We start from the raw sequence: 22461 nt of genomic DNA on the forward strand, positions 1-22461 counted from the left end.
GCCATGAGCATTTTGAAGATTTCCTCGCCAGAGGACGTCTCTCCCTCAGCCCTTGTTGGCTCTGTCATTATGCTGGGGACGAAGCGCCCGCCTAGAACCTTCCACGTGCATGATGCCATGCACACCTTAATTTCGGCTCAATGGGATGTCCCGGAAGCGAGCCTCAAAGTGGCTAGGGCTATGTCCCGCCTCTATCCTCTGCCTGAAAGTGAACGTGAGGCCTTTATTTGGCCTACCGTGGATTCTTTAATCACTGCGGTGACTAAGAAAACGGCGTTGCCGGTGGAAGGTGGCACGGCCCTAAAGGACGCCCAAGAAAACACTTCCAGTTCAGAGCCCTCCCTTTCGGGTTGGCTACTGCTCCGCGGACCTTCTCCAAAGTAATGGTGGTCATCGCGGCCTTCCTGCGAAAGGAAGGAGTACAAGTCCATCCTTATCTGGACGACTGGTTGATCCGAGCCCCCTCTTATGCAGAGTGCGGCAAAGCTGTGGACCGGGTGGTTGCTCTTTTGAGCTCCCTGGGGTGGATCATCAACTGGGAGAAGAGCCAGCTGCGCCCGACTCAGTCCCTGGAGTATCTGGGAGTTCGATTCGACACCCAAGTGGGCAGAGTGTTCCTGCCAGACAATCGGATTGTCAAGCTTCAGGCTCAGGTGGACCAGTTCCTAGTAGCCTCTCCTCTTCGGGCTTGGGACTATGTGCAGCTGTTGGGCTCTATGACGGCCACGATGGAAGTAGTGCCCTGGGCCAGGGCTCATATGAGACCACTACAACACTCTCTGCTGCAGCGCTGGACTCCGATGTCGGAGGATTATGCTGTGCGCCTTCCCTTGGACCCAGCAGTGCGCAAGGCGCTGAGCTGGTGGATGCAGACAGACAAGTTGTCTGCAGGAATGCCTCTGGTGACCCCGGAGTGGATTGTCGTCACGACGGACGCCTCTTTGTCGGGCTGGGGAGCCCACTGCTTGGGAAGGACAGCGCAGGGGCTCTGGTCTCCTGCAGAGGCAAAGTGGTCTATCAACCTCCTGGAACTCAGAGCCATTCGGTTGGCGCTTTTGGAGTTCATCCCGGTACTGGCGTTGAAGCCAGTACGGGTCCTGTCGGACAATGCCACAGCTGTGGCCTATGTCAACCGCCAGGGAGGTACCAAGAGCGCCCTTCTAGCCAAGGAGGCTATGAATCTATGCCAGTGGGCGGAAGCGAACCTGGAACAGCTGTCAGCGGCCCACATTGCCGGAGTCATGAATGTCAAGGCGGACTTTCTCAGTCGCCATACCTTGGAGCCCGGAGAGTGGCAGCTATCTGCTCAGGCGTTCTTGGACATCACGAAGCGCTGGGGCCAGCCGAGTCTAGATCTGATGGCGTCATCGGCCAATTGCCAAGTGCCGCGCTTTTTCAGCAGAGGACGGGACCCTCGATCACTGGGAGTAGATGCTCTTCTCCAACAGTGGCCGACACAAGAGCTTCTCTATGTGTTCCCGCCCTGGCCCATGTTGGGCAGGGTGCTAGACCGGGTGGCAAAGCATCCGGGCCGGATAATCCTGGTGGGTCCGGACTGGCCCAGACGTCCCTGGTATGCGGACTTGATCAGGCTCTCAGTCGACGATCCTCTGCGGCTGCCAGTGGAGCAGGGCCTATTACATCAGGGTCCCGTGGTGATGGAGGATCCCTCCCCCTTTGGTCTTACGGCCTGGCTATTGAGCGGCAGCGTCTGAGAAAGAAGGGCTTCTCAGACAAGGTCTTCGCCACTATGCTGAGAGCGAGGAAGCGCTCTACTTCTACTGCTTACGCCAGGGTTTGGCGTATCTTTGCAGCGTGGTGTGAAGCAGGCTCACTTTCTCCCTTCACTGCTCCAATTTCTTCAGTGTTGGCGTTCCTGCAAGAAGGTCTGGAGAAAGGCCTGTCGCTCAGTTCCCTTAAAGTCCAGGTAGCGGCTCTGGCTTGCTTCAGGGGCCGCCTGAAGGATGCTTCCCTGGCTTCGCAGCCAGATGTGGTGCGCTTTCTCAAGGGAGTTAATCACCTGCGCCCTCCTCTGCACTCAGTGGTGCCTGCGTGGAATCTCAACCTGGTGCTAAGAGCCTTGCAGAAGCCGCCTTTTGAACCCTTGTCGAGGGCATCTCTGAAAGACCTGACGTTGAAAGCAGTCTTTTTGGTGGCTATCACTTCAGCCAGAAGAGTTTCCGAGCTCCAGGCGCTCTCATGTCGAGAGCCTTTTCTGCAGTTCACTGAGGCAGGAGTGACTATTCGCACAGTGCCTTCCTTCCTGCCCAAGATTGTTTCTCGCTTCCATGTGAATCAGCAGCTCTGTCTCCCTTCCTTTCTTAGGGAGGACTACCCAGAGGAATACTCTGCTCTCAAATATCTGGATGTGAGACGTGTCATCATCAGATACTTGGAAGTGACCAATGATTTCCGGAAATCGGATCATCTGTTTGTCCTGTTTGCAGGTCCTCGTAAGGGTCTGCAGGCTGCTAAGCCTACAGTGGCAAGATGGGTCAAGGAAGCCATTGCAGCGGCTTATGTGGCCGCGGGGAAGGTGCCGCGTATTCAGCTGAAGGCTCACTCCACTAGAGCTCAGGCGGCCTCGATGGCAGAGGCCGGGTCCGTCTCCTTGGAAGAGATTTGCAAGGCGGCAACTTGGGCATTGGCCCATACCTTCTCCAGGCATTACCGCTTGACTGTGGCTGCTCGGGCGGAGGCCCGGTTTGGAGCTTCAGTGTTGCGGTCAGGGATTTCAATGTCCCGCCCTGGGTGAGTACTGCTTCGGTACATCCCACCAGTCTATGGATTGATCAGCATGATGATATGGAAGGTAAAATTATGTATCATACCTGATAATTTTCTTTCCATTAATCATAGCTGATCAATCCATAGTCCCTCCTAGTTATCTGTATTGTTTATATTCTGGTTGCATTTCAGGTTCAAGTTTAGTCTTCAGTTCCTGTTCAGGAGGACTTTGTGTTCAAGTTTTTTCAATGGATTCTTCAAGAGTTGAGACGAATTTGTGTTACAGTGAGCTGCTGCATTCCTCTCCCCTCCGTTTTACGGGGCTGGATTGAGACTTAAATTCTGCCGGCGCTCCCTCCCGCTTCGTGCGGCAGTAGGGCAGCTTTGTACCCCTCCCGCTTCGGCGGTGTTAGGGTCAGTCAGCTCCTCCCGTGTTGCGGTTGCAGGATAAGCCAGATCCCCCCGCATCGGCAGGTGTGGTGTCCCTCCCCCGCTCCGCGGGGATGAGCTGGACGGATTCCCCTCCCCCACTTGTGTGGGGATGACCTGGGTTAATTCCCCTCCCCCGTTTCGGCGGTGGTGAGCTGGGCAGAGTGTCCCTTTGTGGGTGTAATTCTCTAAGTGCTGAGTCCTGCGGATGGAGCTTGGATATCGACATACTGAGGAGTTTCCGGCAGCACATGACCACATATAGGGAGGCAAAAGGATTGCTCTCTATCTCCACCTGCTGGTAGATGGACACAACCCACCAGTCTATGGATTGATCAGCTATGATTAATGGAAAGAAAATTATCAGGTATGATACATAATTTTACCATTTTCGAAAGGGATCGCCTTTGATCCCGGCCAAATCGGTATTATCGAAAGCCGATTTTGGCCGGCCCCAATTGCTTTTTCAATGCGGCGCCGGCCAATCTTCAAGGGGGCGTGTTGGTAGGGTAGCAAAGGCAGGAAGGGGGGTGGGGCGGGGCGTGGTTACGAGATGGCCGGCTTCCCCTTATAATGGGAAAAAAAAGGCCGGAGCATTTCGCTGGCCGGACTTGGTCCATTTATTTTTAGGACCAAGTCCCAAAAAAGTGCCCCAACTAACCAGATGACCACCGGAGGGAAGTGTGGATCACCTCCCCTTACTCCCCCAGTGGTCACCAACCCCCTCCCACACACAAAAAATTAAAACATTTTTTTGCCAGCCTGTATGCCAGCCTCAAATATCATACCCAACTCCCTGACAGCAGTATACAGGTCCCTGGAGCAGTTTTTAGTGGGTGCAGTGCACTTCAGGCAGGTGGACCCAGGCCCACCCCCCACCACCTGTTACACTTGTGGTGGTAAATGGGAGCCCTCCAAAAAACCCCAAAACCCACTGTACCCATATGTAGGTGCCCTCCTTCACCCCTTAGGGCTATGGTAATGCTGTAGAGTTGTGTCCAGTGGGCTTTGGGGCGGATTTGGGGGCTCAGCACCCAAGCGAAGGGTGCTATGCACCTGGAAGCTAATTGTGTAATTTTTATAAATTTTTAGAAGTGCCCCCTAGGGTGCCCGATTGGTGTCCTGGCATGTGAGGGGGGCCACTGCACTACAAATACTGGCTCCTCCCACGCCCAAATACCTTGCATTTCGCCGGGTTTGAGATGGCCGGGTCCGGTTTTCATTATGGCTGGAAAATGGAGCCGGCCCTCTCATCTAAACCCGGTGATCCGCCGGTGATCCTATTCTAAACTCGGCGAGCGATTTGACCGGCGCCAAGTGTATTTCGAAAATACGCTTGGCTTCGCCCGCTTATGGCGCCGGCCCCGAAGATGGCTGGCCATCGATTTCGCCGGCACCATTTGATTATGCCCCTCAATATAAACTAGTGTAAGGCTGTCTACCTCTTCTCTTTCCCTCGCTTACTGGTGTGATTGGTATGCCTTTTCTGTTTTAAATGGAATTCTTTTCAGTTTTTTTATATGAGTTTAAATTACACATCGCCATAGGCGGTCGGTGGCCCAACTGTTTGGGGAGGCTAAAGGGGGTGGGGTTAGGGGTGGGGCCAGGGGCGGGGCTTACATCCATAATTGTCTGACAACACAGAAACAAAATAAGTAAAATAAAATAATCACAATTAGTACCTTTTATTAAATTTAGATATTAGATATGTATCATATGTCAAAGAATAAAGTGGTTGCTCAAAGCATATATTAACCACAATCGCTCAACTGCAAAACACTATGCACAACTTTGTGCAAAAACACACTCAGAATCTTACTGTACCATAAATATTACACTGGGCAGACCTAATACACCAATATACCACCCATACGGAAAATGCAGACCGTCAACAATATGAAACAAGGGATCATAATATCACAATTCTCATGTAGAGCCACAAAACACCCTTTTACGGTGGATAGTGTTCACAATGAGCTCCCTTTATTAACGACCATATGTAGATCCTTGAAGAGTAGTCATGATTTAGCCTCTACACCCTTTCTGATGTTTTGGTGCCACCTCAGTAAGGCCAACACACAATCTCTCCACTGCAAAACACTATACACAAACTTGTGCAAAAACACACTCATAACCTTACCAAACCATAACAGCACTAATTCCAGGGACAAGACAAGCTACAATCTTATGCGTGGAAAGGCAGCACTATGATTACACCGGGCTCTAAAACACCAGTACACAACCTAGTGAAACAAAAAGGGATGCAAATACTACACGCTAGCAGAATACAGCATCTTGATCACACATGAAAAACACATGACACAACAGATATGAAGGCAAAATACTGAACTGGAAAGTTACCTCAAGAAGTCAGACTCAGCATGCAGCAATACTAGAAAAATTGAAACTTACATGCAAAATATCACAGATGCTGACATATTCCAGTTAATAAATTCTGAATAAAAAATGTTTTCTACCTTTGCTGTCTGAGCATTTAGTTTTTCTCTTAGCTTTGGTCCCAGTGTCTCTCCCGTCCCGTCCGCGTGGTCACTTTTTACATCCCTGAAGCCTTCGGCAATTCGATTCACAGTCAGCCTTCTGCCAGCGTCGGGGCCTTTCTCTCCTCAGGTGCGTCCCGCCTACTCTATTGCAACGTCCTGTTTTCCGCAGAGGTGAGATGCGCCTGAGGAGAGAGAGGCCCTGACGCTGGCAGAAGGCTGACTGTGAATTGAATCGCCGGTGCTGTGCAGGAGGGGGAGAAGGATTTAGGGACGTAAAAAGTGACCACGCGGACGGGTGGGGAGAGACGGGCAGAAGAGGACTCAGGAGGAAGGGAGCAGAAAAAAATATTTATTGCCACGAGCTGTTTAGGGGAGCGACCACTCCCCCTGCACCCCACCTAGCTATGCCACTCTGCGTCTATCTTGCCCCCAAATTCAGCATCTCCCTTTTCTGTATCTTTAGCTTCAGAGATACATCATTTCCCCTTTCGGTGTCCCTATCTTTCCTTGTCCTGCATAGTCTGTGTCTATATCCTTCTCTACATGTCTAACATCATCCCTTTCCCTATATCACCCCTCTGTCTCAAACCCTTCCATTGTCATATCACCCCTGTGTATCCTTGTTCCTAGCAACCCCCCCTTCATGTCCAGCATCTTCAGTATCCTTACCCTGTGCTTGCTCCCTATGTTCATATGCCCATCTCCAATATTCTCTCTCTAACCATATCCTTCCTCCATGACCCTATTCTTATGCTCTAACATATCCAGCAACTCTCCCGTCTCCTTATGTCCAAAATTTTTCCTATCCCCCCCCCCCCAAAAAAAATCTTTGTCTCTTTCATCCCTCGCCCCCATATCCAGCATCTGTGCCTCTCTCACTGCGCCCTCTGTAGCGCTCTCTGTTGTGGTGCAGCATCTCTCCAGTTGTTTGTTTCCCCCTATACCATGGCACCAACTTTTTTCCCACTCCCCCCCTCCCTCCCTCCCGGTCCAGAGTTTTTTTTCCAAGGAAATTTGATATGACCTGAAGTCCTTGGTTTCTTCTTTCTTCTTCTCGCTCCTCATCCATGCTGGCAGCAGTGTTTAACTCCTGGTCTGCCTGCAGCCTTCCGTCTGCCGCGTGCCACCCCTGCGGGAACAGGAGGATTGGAAGTAGGTCAGAGGAGCGCGGGTAACACGCGGCTGAGACGAGGGAAAGCTTCCTTGTTAAACGCAGGAGCAGCAAAGAATCAGCTGGCAGGAAACGCTCCTGATAGGCTCCTGATCACAAGGCAGGAGGAGTCCAGAACCTGAGGAGCCAATCCAGACCCTAGGAGGCGGAGCCAGCCAGACGAGCCTGATGTAGGCCGAAACCAGCCTACACACGCTACGCGAGGCGCAGCCCCAAGCGCCAAACAACTCCGAGTCCGACGTGAAGCCTCAGCACGCTGCAGCCAATCGTAGAGCGCCACGCTCGCCAACCCGTGGCCCGTCGATGTCGTGCCGCCGCCGCGTGACAAAAACCAGGTGAGGGACGTGGCTTGCTTGGGGCCAAGCCTCTTATACCGGGCGCCTATGTACATCGCCCAGTCTTGGCCAGTCCAATTTTGACGATAAATCAAAATTTTCAAATAAACATAAACATATATCATTTCCCTACTAAGACTATAAGCTGACTAGTACTTGTGCTTGAAAACAATCACTGCAGTTTCCTTTCTCATAGAATGTAGTTTCTGCATGCCACACATTTGATTAAAATGCTGCATCTTCATCATTCCTGACAGAGCCTGGAAATTCTTTAGAATCACCCAAATAGTATCAAAGCCAGAATATATGTAATAATTTAAATAATGAAAGACCATGTTTTACCTCCAAGCAAAATACCTCCACACACATGGAAAACTAAAAGCCACAATGGCTGACTTTGCACCACATTTGGAGTGACGGCAGATGTCATACTCCACAGAGAGGATAATTCCTAAGGAACTTATCATTCTAAATTTACAGACTTAAATTCCTGCTAAACTTTTGTATCAAAAAGCATTTATTTGGTGTACTCTATTTACCATATAAACTACTATGCAAGATCATAACTGCATTACTTGCAATTGCATTACAGAAAACAAAAAGAATGCAAATAGTAGCTCCCCCCCCCTCCAAGATGACACTGGTGGTTTAGGGGTGTAGTCAGAGCAGGAGTGATCCCAAGTCACTCTTGCCCATGTCAGCTCTACTCTCAAAATGACTGCTGTGACCTCTTGAGGCAGTCTTGCGAGATCACCACTAGAGGTCATGGCAGCCATTTTGAGAGCAGAGCCAGCATTCCTGCCCTGACTACACCCTTAGACCACCAGGGATTGTAAGAGAGGCCTGAGGGGTGGACACCTACAGGTGGACAGGGGGGAGAGAAGGGGGAGGGAGGGAGACAAACAGGACAAAGCACAAATTTTCAGCTTTCATCGAAAACACATGGTCAGTTTTGGACGAAATAGCAGCCATAGCCTTTTGGTCGAAACTAAAACTGGGCGGAAAAGGATTTTGGGCCAGTTTTTGCACTGTAACCAAAATCGAACCCAAAATTCAGTTGGCCTATAATATGGGGATTGGGGAAAGTAGAGAAAGTTGAGTTTGTTTCATAGGGGTGGCAGCAGCAAGCTGAAAGTGTGCCACTGTTGTGGGGGGAGGGAGGGGGAGATCAAGCTTGATGGTGTTGTAGGGGGCAGAACTTGCACTGCCACTGAACTCGCAAAAATTGATTTTCACTGTTTACTTTATTTGGACTTTTGTGGACTTTTGCACTAGCAGGATTTTCTATTTGGACTTTGCATTCACACTTGCACCTTTACTTTGTACCAAAACCTCTGCTTTTATATAATGAGCTTAGACTAAAACCTAAACCTGTGCAGTTTGGACTTTTACTAGTAGTATCTATTTGTTAACCAGCAGCTAGATAACAAGTTGTAGTAGTCAGCAATTTAGGTTTGTAAGGAAGGCAGCTGGCTCTGCCAGTGCAGTCTCGTGATCCATGCATAGAGGCTGTATTGTGTAAATGTGCTGGAACACTGCAATAAGTTACATTTCTTGCAAAGTAACAATTTCTATGAAAGCTATGAAACTGACGTATCTTTTCTCTGTGAGAACTACAGAACTACTAATGTATTGCGCATGTGCATGTACTGCGCATGTGTATGTGTGATGTATGGTGTGTTTTATGTGCATGACCAGTAATCTGTATAAGAACGAGTGTCAGGTGACGCTCGTGGCGCAGTATCCTGAGTCTGAACTTAGTACTGTGACAGCTAGCTAATAAAAGTTGCCTTGCTTTGGAAGTCAGCGTCTCGGCCTCCTGATTTACTTGCTAATTAGTCCTGTTTCAGTGTGCCATGGAGGAGGGTGGGAAAAGGGATACAATGATAGCTGGGGAGGGGAGAAGACAGAATGAGAAATGGGAAAGTGTGCCTGGGAGAAGAACAATGAAAAGTGGGGTATTGCATGTGGGAGACGACTTTGGGAGCAAACAGAATTAGGGGTCTTGTTGGGAGTTAGAGGGAGAAGGAACTGGAAGAGGTTGGAGTCCGAGAAAGGAAAAAGCAGGAAGGGATTTCATGCCTTATGATGGGATAGTTCTATATAAAACATTATCAATACACAATGCAGAATTAAATATTGTGTGCAGAATTTTAAAAAAAGTCGCACAAAATTCCCCCAGGAGTAAAACACTCCTCACTGCTGAATTGCTCAAGCTGCCACACCTGCTCATCGATAAGGAATCAGAGAACCAGGATTATCTAGAGGGGAAACTCTGTCCATAGGGAGAACCCTTTCCTCCTGAGTGTCTGATAGTTGTGTTTCTCTCTGGTCACAGTTCCACCTGAGTTCTCGGAGCTGCAGCTGAAGATTGTGCAGGCGGTGGAGCATGGTGCTGTGTTGATCCCTCTTCTTGTCTCTGCCAACCCCACTGAGATCACTTACACCTGGAGCTTCCGAGGAGAAATGCTGATTAAAGGTGAGTGAGACGCATGCATGAAAAATGAGAGCCAGCTGCAAAAACAGTTACAGAAGGCACGCTGGAGAGAAAAGAGTAACAGAAAGTAAGAGAAAGAGGAGACAGAGAAGAGGGAAAGAAAGAGAGGGACAAAAAGGCTTGATCACAAAGAAAAATGATAGTGGGGAGAAATAAGCAGAAATAAAGAAAGGGTGCATCCCTGAAGATGGAGAGGCAGTGGCAGAGAGAAAGTTTTCCCCAGGAGAATAAGAAACAGTTTAAAGTGCACAAGAGTAATACAAAGATATTGCAAATGTTACCACTCAGTACATTTAGCTCGTATCAGAAGGAAGCTTTGCCAACAGTATAATGATCAACATGTTCCAGAAAGTCTGCCCAGCGAATATTTATCTAATTTATAGCACTTATATCACACACACCAAGTACAAAACTGGTCTCTGAGATTTAATATAAAGTATTCATAAAAAGCAACATATTACACAATATACTAATATAAACAGACAACTACAGTTATAATTTTAAAAAACTCATCCTTACAACCACTATCTACATGACATTAACCCCATTAAGGTGCTTATTTTAAAAATGTTATTCACATTTTAGATGTGCATAAACCGTCATTTAGACATTTATATTTATACATAAACATCAAAATCCTGATTTCACAAAGCTGAGATATATATGTCTTTAAGGAAGAACGATAAATCTTATTGTTTGGCCACAATAGAAATTTAAATAGCAGGAGGTCATATATCCAAGAATTACAAATCACCCAGTGCTAAATGTGTTCTTAGCAAGCCTCCACACTACAACCAGCATGCATAATCAAAATGCTTTATTTATGGACCTCAGTAGCGACTCGTTTCACAAGAGCCAACTTGCTCTTGACTCGCTTGCCTCTTCAAAGGTCAATAATTACTTTAATAAATCTTCAAACATTTTCTTTTATTTTTTCAATATTTTAGTTTTATAAAAAAATGTCATCTTATTCTTGACTAAAATGAAGTGTACTTAACTTAAATGTAGTTAGTAATCCTGGGACCACTCACCGACATGCAGCATGTTTCGCATATAGCTGCGTCAGGGTACTATGAGATGTGGCTGGTGAACCCTATCCCAATTGCAGGATTCTGTCTCTCTGTCTCTCTCTGGGGATGATGTATTGCCTTCTAGTGTGTCTGTCTTGCTTGAAATGATAGATGTCACATTGGATTACAGATGTAGCTCCCAGGCATCACTTGCGCGATGGAGGGAGCCTAGAGATCTGGAATCTGACCCGCTCTGATGCAGGCAACTACAGGATCCACTGCAAGAATGCTGAGGGAGAGAACGAGACCACCATCAAATTGGATATCCAGTGTAAGTATTTGGAATTTGCAAACCACCTAAAGGCACTATTGTTTGAAGGGCAGTATATCAAGCACTTGTAATAAAAATTAAAAAAAAAAGTCAGGACAAGAATGTTGGCAGTGTCAATGGGGATATTCGTACTGTAATAGACACTGATAAAGGGATTTATTTCTACATGGCAGAATGATCACTGGTCTCCTCTTCCCCTCAGTTATTTGCATAGCATGGAGAAAACTCAGGGCTGTATCTATGGAGAAGGGTAGATAGTGGGTTCTCCAGGGGTCTGTGCTGCTTTTTAACATATTTATAAATGATCTAGAGATGGGAATAACTAGTGAGGTAATTAATGCCTATGTTTACTAAGGTGTGCTATGGGCGCGTTAGCATTTTTATTGTGCGTAAATGGTTTACAAACATTAAATGCTAATGCGCCCTTAGAAATGTATAGGTGCATTAGCATTTAACCAACTTAAATTTAAAGGTGTTTTAGAAAAGCTAACGCACCTTAGTAAACATACCCCTAAATTTGCTGATGACACAATGTTATTCAAAGTTGTCAAATTGCAAGAGGATTGTGAAAAATTACAAGAGAACCTTATGAGACTGGTAGACTGGGCATCCAAATGGCAGATAACGTTTAATGTGAGCAAGTGCAAAGTGATACATGTGGGAAAGAGGAGCCCGAACTATAGTTATGTAATGTAATGTAATGTTCCACAATAGGAGTCACTGAGCAGGAAAGGGATCTAGGCGTCATCGTTGATGATATGTTGATACCCTCTGCTCAGTGTGCGGCGGCGGCAGCAGCTATGAAAGCAAATAGAATTTTAGGTATTATTAGGAAAGGAATGGAAAACAAAAATGAGGACATTGTAATGCCTTTGTATCGCTTCATGGTGCGACCACACATCAATTACTGTGTGCAATTCTGGTCACCACATTTCAAAAAAGATATAGTGGAATTAGAAAAGGTACAGAGAAGGATGACGAAAATGATAAAAGGGATGGGATGACTTCCCTATGAGGAAAGGCTAAAGCAGCTAGGGTTCTTCAGCTTGGAGGAAAGACAGCTGAGTGGAGATACGATAGAGGTCTCTAAAATAATGAATGGAGTGGAACGGGTAAATGTGATTTGCTTGTTTACTCTTTCCAAAAATACTAGGACTAGGGGGCATGCAATGAAGCTACAGAGTAGTAAAATTAAAACAAATCAGAGAAAATATTTCTTCACTCACCGTGTAATTAAACGGTTGCTAGAGAATTTAGTAAAAGCAGTTAGCTTACGGGGATTATAAAAGGTATGGATATTTTCCTAAAAAAAAAAAGTCCATAAGCCATTATTTTTTTTTTTATTCTTTATTTATTAATTTTAACATTCATAATATATACTTATGAGTGAAAATACACCAAAAGAAAAATCATCGTTCAATATACATATATGATCAACCTCAAGGATAGTCAACTATCGCCCACAAATTTAGGTAACTGATCCAAGAAAAGGAAATATCTATACTTAAAACTTAAGCAATTTCAAAAAAAAAAAAAAAAAACAGCTTAATTCCTGAGTGGGTTACTCTAATCTGCCATACAGTGTTGCATATGAGACTAAACCTGTACTCTAACCTCTTCTCTGCTTATTATAAAGTCCTCCAGCTGTTTTGGTTCAAAAAATTGATATTGTTTAAGTTGAAATTTTATTCTACATATACATGGGAATCTGAGGAGAAAGTCTGCCCCAATTGCCATCACCCTAGGGCGTAACAACAAGAACAGCTTACGTCTCCTCTGAGTTTCCCTAGATAGGTCAGGAAATACTCTAACTTTTGAACCCAAAAACAGCGAATCCAAATATCTCAAAGAAAGTTTGAGCACAGCGTCTCTATCTATTTCCAATGCAAATGTGACCAATAAAGTGGTCCTTTGGGTTATAACCTCAAGAGAAGACTCGAGGAATGCCGTAAGATTCATTGCATCTTGCCTCTGTAAATTTTCTGGGTTATTCCCAACCACTTGTATATAATAAGCACAAGTTATAGGTGGCAATGAATTTTCAGGCATTCCCAGAGTTTCTATTAGATATTTTCTAACCATCTGGATTGGAAGTATTAAGGGGGATCTAGGAAAATTTATAAAACGTAAAGTCAATCTCTTAGAGTAATTCTCCAGATACTCCAAGCGTCTTAAGGTAAAGTTTTTGTCCTTAATTAAAGTTTGTTCCACAAGTGCAAGGTTTTCAGTTTTTTCTGACAATTTCTTGACCTCCGAAGCCTGGAGTTCACAAGTTTGTATTTGATTTAAGACAGTCTCCGAAAGTGCTTTAATTGTCTCCATATTTTTCAAAACTAAAGCTTGTAATGCAGATTGGGTTGTAGAGGTTAGGTCCCATAGTGATTCCAGTCACTACGGCAGGTTTCACTACCATTCCCACTAGAAACTCCGGGAGAGGGGCCTTGGAGGCTTGCTCCAGGATACTCACTGTTTTAGAAACAACGTGAGTAGATGGCAGTCCCGGTCCCTCCTGCTTATCGGCTCCAGTTGTCCTCTCGTGCTGGCTCCCTCTCTGTTCGCCTTGTATTCCTCCCAGGATTGTAGCGACAGGGCTCGCACTTAGAGCTTCTCTTCCGGGTTGTGGGGGTGCCGCACGCTCGACGGGGCTCAAGGAAGCCCCGTCTACACTGCCGTCTAGCGTCAACGCGCCAGCTTCGGCTGAAGGGGTAGACGCCAACTCAGGAGCGGAGAAAACTCGGAATTGCTCCAACGTCGTCTGGAGTAGCTGGGGCGCTCCGCCCGGGACATGGGGAGCCTCCCGGACTTTGCCTCTCCTCTTCCCCATCGCTAGATAGGTAAGACGCTCTCACAAGAGTCGGCTGCTGCAATTTCCGAGTGTGTCCGCTTAAGCTGTTTGAACCGTCGCCATCTTGGATCTCAGCACCTATTGCTTCCATAAGCCATTATTAAGATGGATTTGGGGAAAATCCACTGCTTATTTCTAGAATAAGCAGCATAAAATGTATTGTACTGTTTTGGGATCTTGCCAGGTACTTGTAACCAGGTACTGAATTGGCCACTGTTGGAAACAGGATGTTGGGCTTGATGGACCTTCGGTCTGTCCCAGTATGGCAACATTTTTGTTCTTATGTACAACACAGAGCATTTTGCTATCCCTAGGGCTCTATTTGCATTCGGTGTTAGCAAATACATCCCTGCATTCGGAGGGCTCCTGATCCACAGTGGTAAAGTTCAGGAAATTCATCTACCTCTGGATTTTAGGGAACAGGTAAGCTGATCCTGGTGCTTCCAACACCTCTTTGAAAGTATTCTGGGAGCTGCTCATGGTGAAAATCTGTCAGGCAGGGAGTTGAAAATGTTGGGTCAGTTCATCTGCTCATCACTAAGAGCCAAAGGATCAATCTGAGAACAGCAGCATTTAAAAGCATTGGACTACTCAACATTATTAGAGTGATCTCTCTGAATATGGAGAGACTGCCTTCACTTCATTGCCTTGAGCTCATCTTATTACCTTTATTTAGAATACTTCTAGAATGAGGTTATATAGTAATACTTTTTAAATGAATAGGGGAAAATATTTTTTCACTCAATGAATAGTTAAGCTCTGGAACTTATTACCAGAGGATGTGGGTTACAGCAGTTAGAGTATCTGTGTTTAAAAAGGTTGGGAAAAGTTCCTAGAAGAAAAGTCCATAGTCTGTTCTTGGGATAGATGTGGGGAAAACCACTGCTGTCCCTGGGATTGGTAGCATGGATTCTTTACGATTTGGGATTTTGTCAGGTACTTGTGACCTGGATTGGCCACTGTTGGAAGCAGGATACTGGGTAGGATGGACTATCGTTCTGACCCAGTATAGCTATCCTTAGGTTCTTAGACCTTTTTGGGCCTATGATTTCTAGTATCTTCACATGGAGCTGAAACTCATCACTCCTCCTTTCCGCAGCAGCTCTGACCCCCACTGCCCCCAAAACTGGACCAGTCCACCTTCTCAACCTCCAGAAGTAGCTCATATCTCCCCTCCTGCCCTCCTTGAGCAGCTATGCTCCCCCTCCTGCCTCTCCTGAAGCAGTTACGCTTCTCCTCCCACTCCCCTGAAGCAGCTCTGATCCCCCAAGCCCCAGAAGGCTTCATCAGGCCTACTTACTGACCCTAGTAGTCCTTGGGACAGAAACAAACTCTAGAAGTCATGGCACTTATTTTCAGCGAGGGACCACAAGGGGCAGGAGCAAGTGGGGGAGGGCTAGAGTTGCTTCAGCTGGACGGAGCTGCTTCAGGATAGTGTTTTCCACTTATGAAGGTAACTGATATTCAGCTGGGACCCGCATATGAGACTTACACATGTTCCGGCTGAATATCAACATGACCCACATAAGTTTCAGTTGTTAGTAGCAGTCTGGTCAGGCCTGAATATTAAATTCCAGTTCCCACACATGGGCCGGTATTAAATATCTGGGGCTAGTTTAGTCAACAATAATCAGTATTTTAAAAAACGCTGACCACTGACGGCTAAATACTGACTAGATTATTTTATAACATTTTGAATAGATTTCAAATATTGCAATACAGAAGAAATTTGGAAAACAATTCTACCATAAGCAAAGGAAAAGGAAATGTCAGACAAGCCCAGAAGAAAAATATACCTTTACTCCAAACATATAACTCAAAAACAGGAAGTGGGATGCAGTTATTGGGAATAAACAAAAATCAGAAAAGCATCTGAGTTGGTAGATCATATTTTCTCTGTTGAACTCACATCACACCGATTTAAACAGAAAAATCACTCATTTATTTTATCTAAGTACATAAGTACATAAGTAGTGCCATACTGGGAAAGACCAAAGGTCCATCTAGCCCAGCATCCTGTCACCGACAGTGGCCAATCCAGGTCAAGGGCACCTGGCATGCTCCCCAAACGTAAAAACATTCCAGACAAGTTATACCTAAAAATGCGGAATTTTTCCAAGTCCATTTAATAGCGGTCTATGGACTTGTCCTTTAGGAATCTCTCCTAAAGAAAATGTTTTACAAGATAAAAATAATACTAAATACAGAGCTATCATCAGATACTAGCCACAAACAGGACTTGCCCAGCCATTCGGTAGACTAGGCTCTCACCTAGGGTAGCAACATTGGGGGTGGGGGAGGGGGTGGGAGTGTGGTTGTCATGCTTCCCTCCCTTCCCTTCTCACTGCCAGGACTACCGCTACTGCCTCCGTACCTCTTCCTGGGCCAGCCCGAAGATTAAAGAAATATCAGTGCTACATGCGTTCTGTAAGCACAGACCAGCGCTGAAGCACTCTTTCGTCCTGCCCCTTAGGCAGACTTTCTGTGGGAGGGGGGAGATACAAAGTGGCATTTCAGTGTGGCTCTGTGCTTATAACGTCTGTGCAGTCTAATCTTCTGGCCGCCTGGGAGGAGGTAATGGGGAGCAGCAACAGCAGGCTTATCAGTGAGAAGGGAAGTGGGGAGATACTGGATATACAGACAGATGATCAAAAGTCTGCGCTGTTCCAAACAGTGCTCCAAAAATAGCGCTGGAACAGCGTGGGGCATTATTAGACCTATGAACAGAGATAATTGCATGCAAATTTAAGCAAGCAATTATCTCTGATCATGGGGTAGAAGTGCTGGAGAATTGTGCCTGAGCATGCGCTCAGCACAATCCTCCTGTACTTGTTTGACAGGTCTGGACCACCAGGCCCCAACTACCCCTGCCCCGAGCAAGGCAAAACGGGGGCTGGAGGTCCGGCAGATCTGCGGTCCCCCCGATGATCCCCCCCCCCCCAGGTTCAGGGAGGGCTGGAGATCCGGTGAGTCTCCAGCACCCCCTAACTCCCCTCAACAGTTCCAAAAAAGTCCCTGGTGGCCCAGTGGGCGACCAACCCCCCCCCCCCCCCCGAGCGATGGGGGAGGGGGCTGGAGATCTGCTGGACCTCCGGTCCCACCGACACAGTTCAGGGAGGACTGGAGATCCCTTATATGGTGTGAAGTTCTGCCCAGCGCATCCCAGGATACATTGGGCAGGGCTGGACGCCACCATTTTGCGGTGTCGAAGGAAGAAGAGGGAGACAGGCTATCTCCCTCCTCTAACCCAGGGTAGGGGGGGGGAGGGGGCGGATTGACACTGGACCACTAGGGACCCTTGCCAATGCTGGGGGGTTAGGGGGGGGCTGGAGACCCATTGGATCTCCAGCCCTCCCTGAACTGTGTCGGGGGGGACCGGAGGTCCAGCGGACCGCCCCCCTGTTGCTTGGGGGAGGGGGTTTGGTCACCCACTGGGCAACCAGGGACTTTTTGGGAATGTTGAGGGGAGTTAGGGGGGCTGGAGACGCACCGGATCTCAAGCCCTCCCTGAACCTGTGGGGGGGGATCGTCGGGGGGACCGGAGGTCTGCCGGACCTCCAGCCCCCTGTCGCTGGGGGGGGGGTCTTCGGGTTTGCTTTGTTGGGGGGAATGGGGGCTGCTAGCATGCAAATGCATGTTGGACAGGGCTCACCATTCCTCCCCAATGGTCTGCAAACCCTATCGCCAGCTTGGTGCTGGCGTAGGGTTTGCCGCAGCCAGCGACCCAATCTTTGGTGCGCTGGTCGCTGATCATTGGGGATGAATATGTTTAGCCCTGTTTTGCATGCATTTGCATGTTAGTTGCGTTCAGAGCCCTCGAGCGCATTTTTTCACGCGCTTGGGGACTCTGATCATAGGGCGGTAGCAAACGCCAGCGCTAGTATGGCGCTAACAGCTTCTAGCGCTGGTGTTTGCTTCTGATCATCCTCCTGTCAGGTAAGGAAAGGGAGATGAGATGTTGAGAAACTGGTGGTGGTGGGGGGCTGTTTAGAAGGGAAGTGGAGATGCTGGACACCTGCAGGCTGTTGGGGGGAGGTAGAAAGGGGAAGGGAGATGCTTGACTATGGGAGGGGGGAGGGGGAATCCAGGTGGCCCAGCTGAAAGTTTTCCAAGCGTATCTAAACCCTTGGCCCGGTCCTGGCCACAAACATCCTAACTCAGCAAGTCCTGTTTTCAGGGACTTATTCCATAGTATACAGAAACAATCTCAATTGTTTAGGATCAACAAAGGAACTTGGCAGCATATTTTACTAGGGATGCCAACCCAAAGAAAAGGAAAAACACCCTACGTAAAAAGCTCCAAAAACCAGAGTAGGGGGGACCAAAACACCTCCAGCAGTCAAATGTAAAATGATATGCTGTTCCTGTCACAGCAGGGCCTGACATGGGGCCCTGTTTCCGGAGTCACAAATGCTCTGTCAAAAGTATATTTGGAAACAACACCTCTCGGGTCAGGTGACATTTTCTTCACTGGTTTCTGCACTTCAAATCATCATTTCTTTGGTTGTTTCCAGATACATTTTTGACAGAGCATTTGTGACCCCTGAACTAGGCAGGGTATTTTTATGAGCAGTGCTTTGTCAATAAAAGTGCATTGTTTTACATTTGACTGCTGGAAGTGTTTCTCCCCCCCCCCCCCCCCCCCCCCCCCCCCCCCCTCCACACACACTTTTTTTTTTTTTTTTTAGCATATTTTGCTAAACACTGACAGAATCTGAAGAAAAATTAGGCACTAGTATTTATTTTAAAAAAAATTGTAGCCTGCACAGCTACCATTCAAAGCGGGGGACAATTTACACTCATAATCATAAAATTTCACATCACAAAACTCACAACACAGATTATCTTCTAAAACATCACAAAAATAGCAATTACTGATAACACTCAATCCAAAGAAAAATGCCCATTAAGAAGAAATGTTAAATGTTTTGCTGAAACATAACAGTCTTTAAAGCTCTAATCTCATTAGCCAGAGAGATCCACAGCCTTGGTCCTGCAATATAGAAAAGTGAGTGTCTATATTCCTCAATAAGCAGTCTTAAAAGATGGAATTTCAAGCAAATTAGAAGAAGGCCGAGGAGGCTGATGTACATGTGATCATGCTGCAATCACCAGAGAAATTTTGTTTAAATACTAGCAACAGCATCTTATATTGCACTCTGAATTGGCAGCCAATGTAAATAAACAAGTGCAGGAGTAATATGGAGTGGAGGAGTGGCCTAGTGGTTAGCATGGTGGACCTTGGTCCTGGGGAACTGGGTTCAATTCCCACTGCAGGCATGGGCAGCTCCTTGTGACTCTGGGCAAGTCACTTAACCCTCCATTGCCCCAGGTACAAATAAGTACCTGTATATAATATGTAAGCTGCATTGAACCTGCTACGAATGGGAAAGCACAGGATACAAATGTAACAAACAAACAAAAAAAATGTACAAAATGCCTCATTCCTAAAAGCACACCAAACAAAAGGTGGAAGAAAACCAAGTGATCAGCCAAAACACAGGAGTAAGAGCTCCAAACAAAGTTTTATTAGGACCCTACACTGTCCATGTTTCGGCAAAAATGCCTTCTTCAGGGGTCTAAAAACACAAAGTTTAAAATCAATACACAGCAATAAAAATAAACATAAACAAGTAAATGATTAATAAATAATTGAATCATTAAATAAATGAATAAATAAGACCAGGGCCGGTCTTAGCAAGTGCGGGGCCCTGTGCAGACCAATTTGGTGGGGCCCCATCCTAGCCCCGCCCTAGCTCCGCCCCCACCCTAGCTCCACCCCATTGATAAAAAAAATTCTAAAAATGGAATAATCTTATTTATGAAATTTCAAATAAAGACAAATGAAGCTAAACTTGTACAAAAAAACTGATTGAAACAATAAGCACAATGCTATCATGAAACCTCCCCTCCCCAGAAGTGGAGTGGCCAAGCCGCGGGATCATCATGAATGATGTGGACGGTCGTCCGAGGTGAGCGGAGGTCGGAGCGGAGGCAGAGCGGGGCCCCCTTAGGCGCGGGGCCCTATGCGGCCGCCTTGGTTGCCTCTGCCTAAGACCGGCCCTGAATAAGACTACAATATTGAAAACTGCAAAGAATATATCAGAAATAAGGAATAAAAATAAAAAATCAAACACACATAAAACAACACGGGCTATAGCGTTCTGTTCTAACTGTATTGACTGTAAAGCATATTTTGGAAGACCTAAGAGCAAAGCATTACAACAGTCAACATGAGGTGTTACTATGCTTTGAGCCACCAAATGAAAATTTTCAAAAGATAAATCTTCTGACATTTTCATTTGAAAAATACAGTGCTAATTACTTTGGCTACCTGAGAGTTCATATTAAGACATGGATCAATCAAGACATCCAGAGGTCAAATTTTCATAGTCTTAATGTCCTCTTTTGAAAAGGATTCTGGAACATCAACCAATGGGTTGCCAGATACAACAATAACTTGCGTCTTGGACATGTTCAAACTAAGATGATTTGCTCTCATCCATTGCTTAATCATCTTGAAATATAAACATAACAATGGAATACTCTTTTTCATAGAATTTTCAATTTTGAAAAAAAATTGGATATCATCTGCGTATGTATGGTAGTAAATTCCCAAACCTTTTAAAAGAGTATGCAATAGTGTTATCAATCCATCCTGCCCCTCCTCAACCTCTGGTAAAGATGAATCCAAAGGCTGCAGTATTACTGCTGGAGGAATAACCTTATGTTCTCTCCTGGCAGACTCACCATCCATTAAGAGCATCGGTGATCCGACGGAGGTAGACATTGGGGGAATAGCGGAGATAATATGCATTGCTGATGCCAATCCAGTCACTCCTTCCATGTTCGAGTGGACATGGCTGGTAAGAAACAGCCTGCAGATGCTCAAATCCCTCCCTCTCCCTCTATTTCTGCTTCTTTCCGCCTTCTCCCTATCTGTCCTTATTTCCGTTGCTTTCTGTCTTTTTCTCTCACTCACCCTTTCTGCCTCCGTTCAATCTTTGTTTCTATCCCCTTTCCTCCCTCTGCCCATCCTCTTCATTCCTATTCTGTCTGTTCATTTCCCCCTGTTCCTCTCACTTTCTTATTTTTGCCCTTTTTCCACCATCTCTCTAATTCTTTATCATCCTTATTCCACACTTTTCATTACTGTTCCTTATTGTGTCTTTATTCCTGTCTCTCTCCAGTGATGTTTTCTTGTTTTCTGTCCTGTTATTCTGTTGCTCTCCTGTGTGTTTCCTTTCCTTTCTTCTTGTCTATTGTACCCTCTTCACCATCCTCTGCTATCACACGGTACAGTATGGCTCACTGGCCTGTTGGGTTCTTATAGAAGGTTCAGAGTCCATCATAGGCACCGGATAAGCTCAAGGAGGAGACATGCCAATGAGACTGCACAGAGTTTAGTGATAGCCCCAACTCTGTTCTACTCCTATACAGAATTACCTCTCAATGATTACCCCTCACAAATTGTTACTGGGCCACATGAGCATCATGTTCTCATCTACTGGCCCAGGTCCTGAATGAAGATCAGATAAAGCTGGAAGTTCAAGCTGGCCTCTCCAGTATCTTGCACATTCACAATGCCAGAACCAAAGAGAAATTTAACATCTATAGTATATGGGTAGTCAGAGACTGTCACAGAATGCCTAGCAGCTGCCTGGGGTTAAGCCTGTGGCCACCTGGAGGGTCTGTCCCCAACATTGTTCAGGCCTACTTACACCTGGGCATGTGCTCTATACTAGCACCCTCAACCCCACCAATTGGGTCTCACTTGCCTCTGGGCGAGTCTCCCACTCTCAAGTTATTCTGCAATGATTTCTAGGACACTGGGGCCGCACTCCCAGGGGTCCCAGAGTTCCTAGAAAGCACCCACAGACCCAAAACATAAACCACCAGGATTCTTAGTCAGTCCAGGACAAACAGAGCTAATAAATTATCATGAAAAATTTGAACAATATAAAACAGATGGAAAAGCAACAAGCAACAACAGGTAACTGAATAAGGATCAATATTAAAACTATCTAAACACTTTGTTACTGCCTGGGTAGCACCTGAAGAGTTTCAGGAAATTAACTGCTCACAAGTCTTGAACAGGGTCTTAGGACAGAGATGTTTCTCCTCTGTACTCCCAAGCTGAGACTAAAGAAAATCCAGTACCTCCTGGCTAGATTTGAACTCCAGGGTCAAAACAAACGCCATCTGCTGGCCAATTAGGAAACCTCGTCAGCCATTTTGAGAATACTGTGGCGCCGCCTGCAGCACAGAAGAGCAAAGCGGAGAAGGAGGAGCAGCAGAGGGCAGGAAAGAGTGGGATTCTTTCCTGCCCCCGCAGACACAGAGGCCACTGAACCACCAGGGCGGCCTTCAAGGATCTAGGTAGATCTTCTTGGGAGGGCTATAGTGTAGTTCAGGGTAAACATGGCAGCTTCTGATTCCCCTCAAATGTTGGCACCCCCCTGCCATGCATATCCTGCTTACTGCGTTCTGTTGGCCCTGCTAAATTCGGGTGTAATACAGCCATGGGATTTATCCAGGTACCAGCAATATTCAAACCAGTACATGGATAACTACCCGGACAAGTTTATAACAGCCTTTTTGCTGTCCTAATTTTA

The 22461-nt window shown here is 46.4% G+C and overlaps 1 protein-coding gene across 2 annotated transcripts in view; it reads left to right on the forward strand.

The window, feature by feature from the left end:
- NPHS1 (NPHS1 adhesion molecule, nephrin) overlaps positions 1-22461 on the forward strand; it is a 387780-nt gene that overhangs the window by 218780 nt on the left and 146539 nt on the right. For both annotated transcript variants that reach the window (XM_030213102.1, XM_030213103.1), the window contains 3 exons: positions 9502-9642; positions 10861-11001; positions 20591-20712. In XM_030213102.1, coding sequence (XP_030068962.1) covers positions 9502-9642; positions 10861-11001; positions 20591-20712 — 404 coding nt within the window. The remainder of the gene's footprint in view (positions 1-9501; positions 9643-10860; positions 11002-20590; positions 20713-22461) is intronic.

The sequence above is a fragment of the Microcaecilia unicolor genome, chromosome 8 (genome assembly GCF_901765095.1).
Source record: "Microcaecilia unicolor chromosome 8, aMicUni1.1, whole genome shotgun sequence".
NCBI lineage: Eukaryota > Metazoa > Chordata > Amphibia > Gymnophiona > Siphonopidae > Microcaecilia > Microcaecilia unicolor.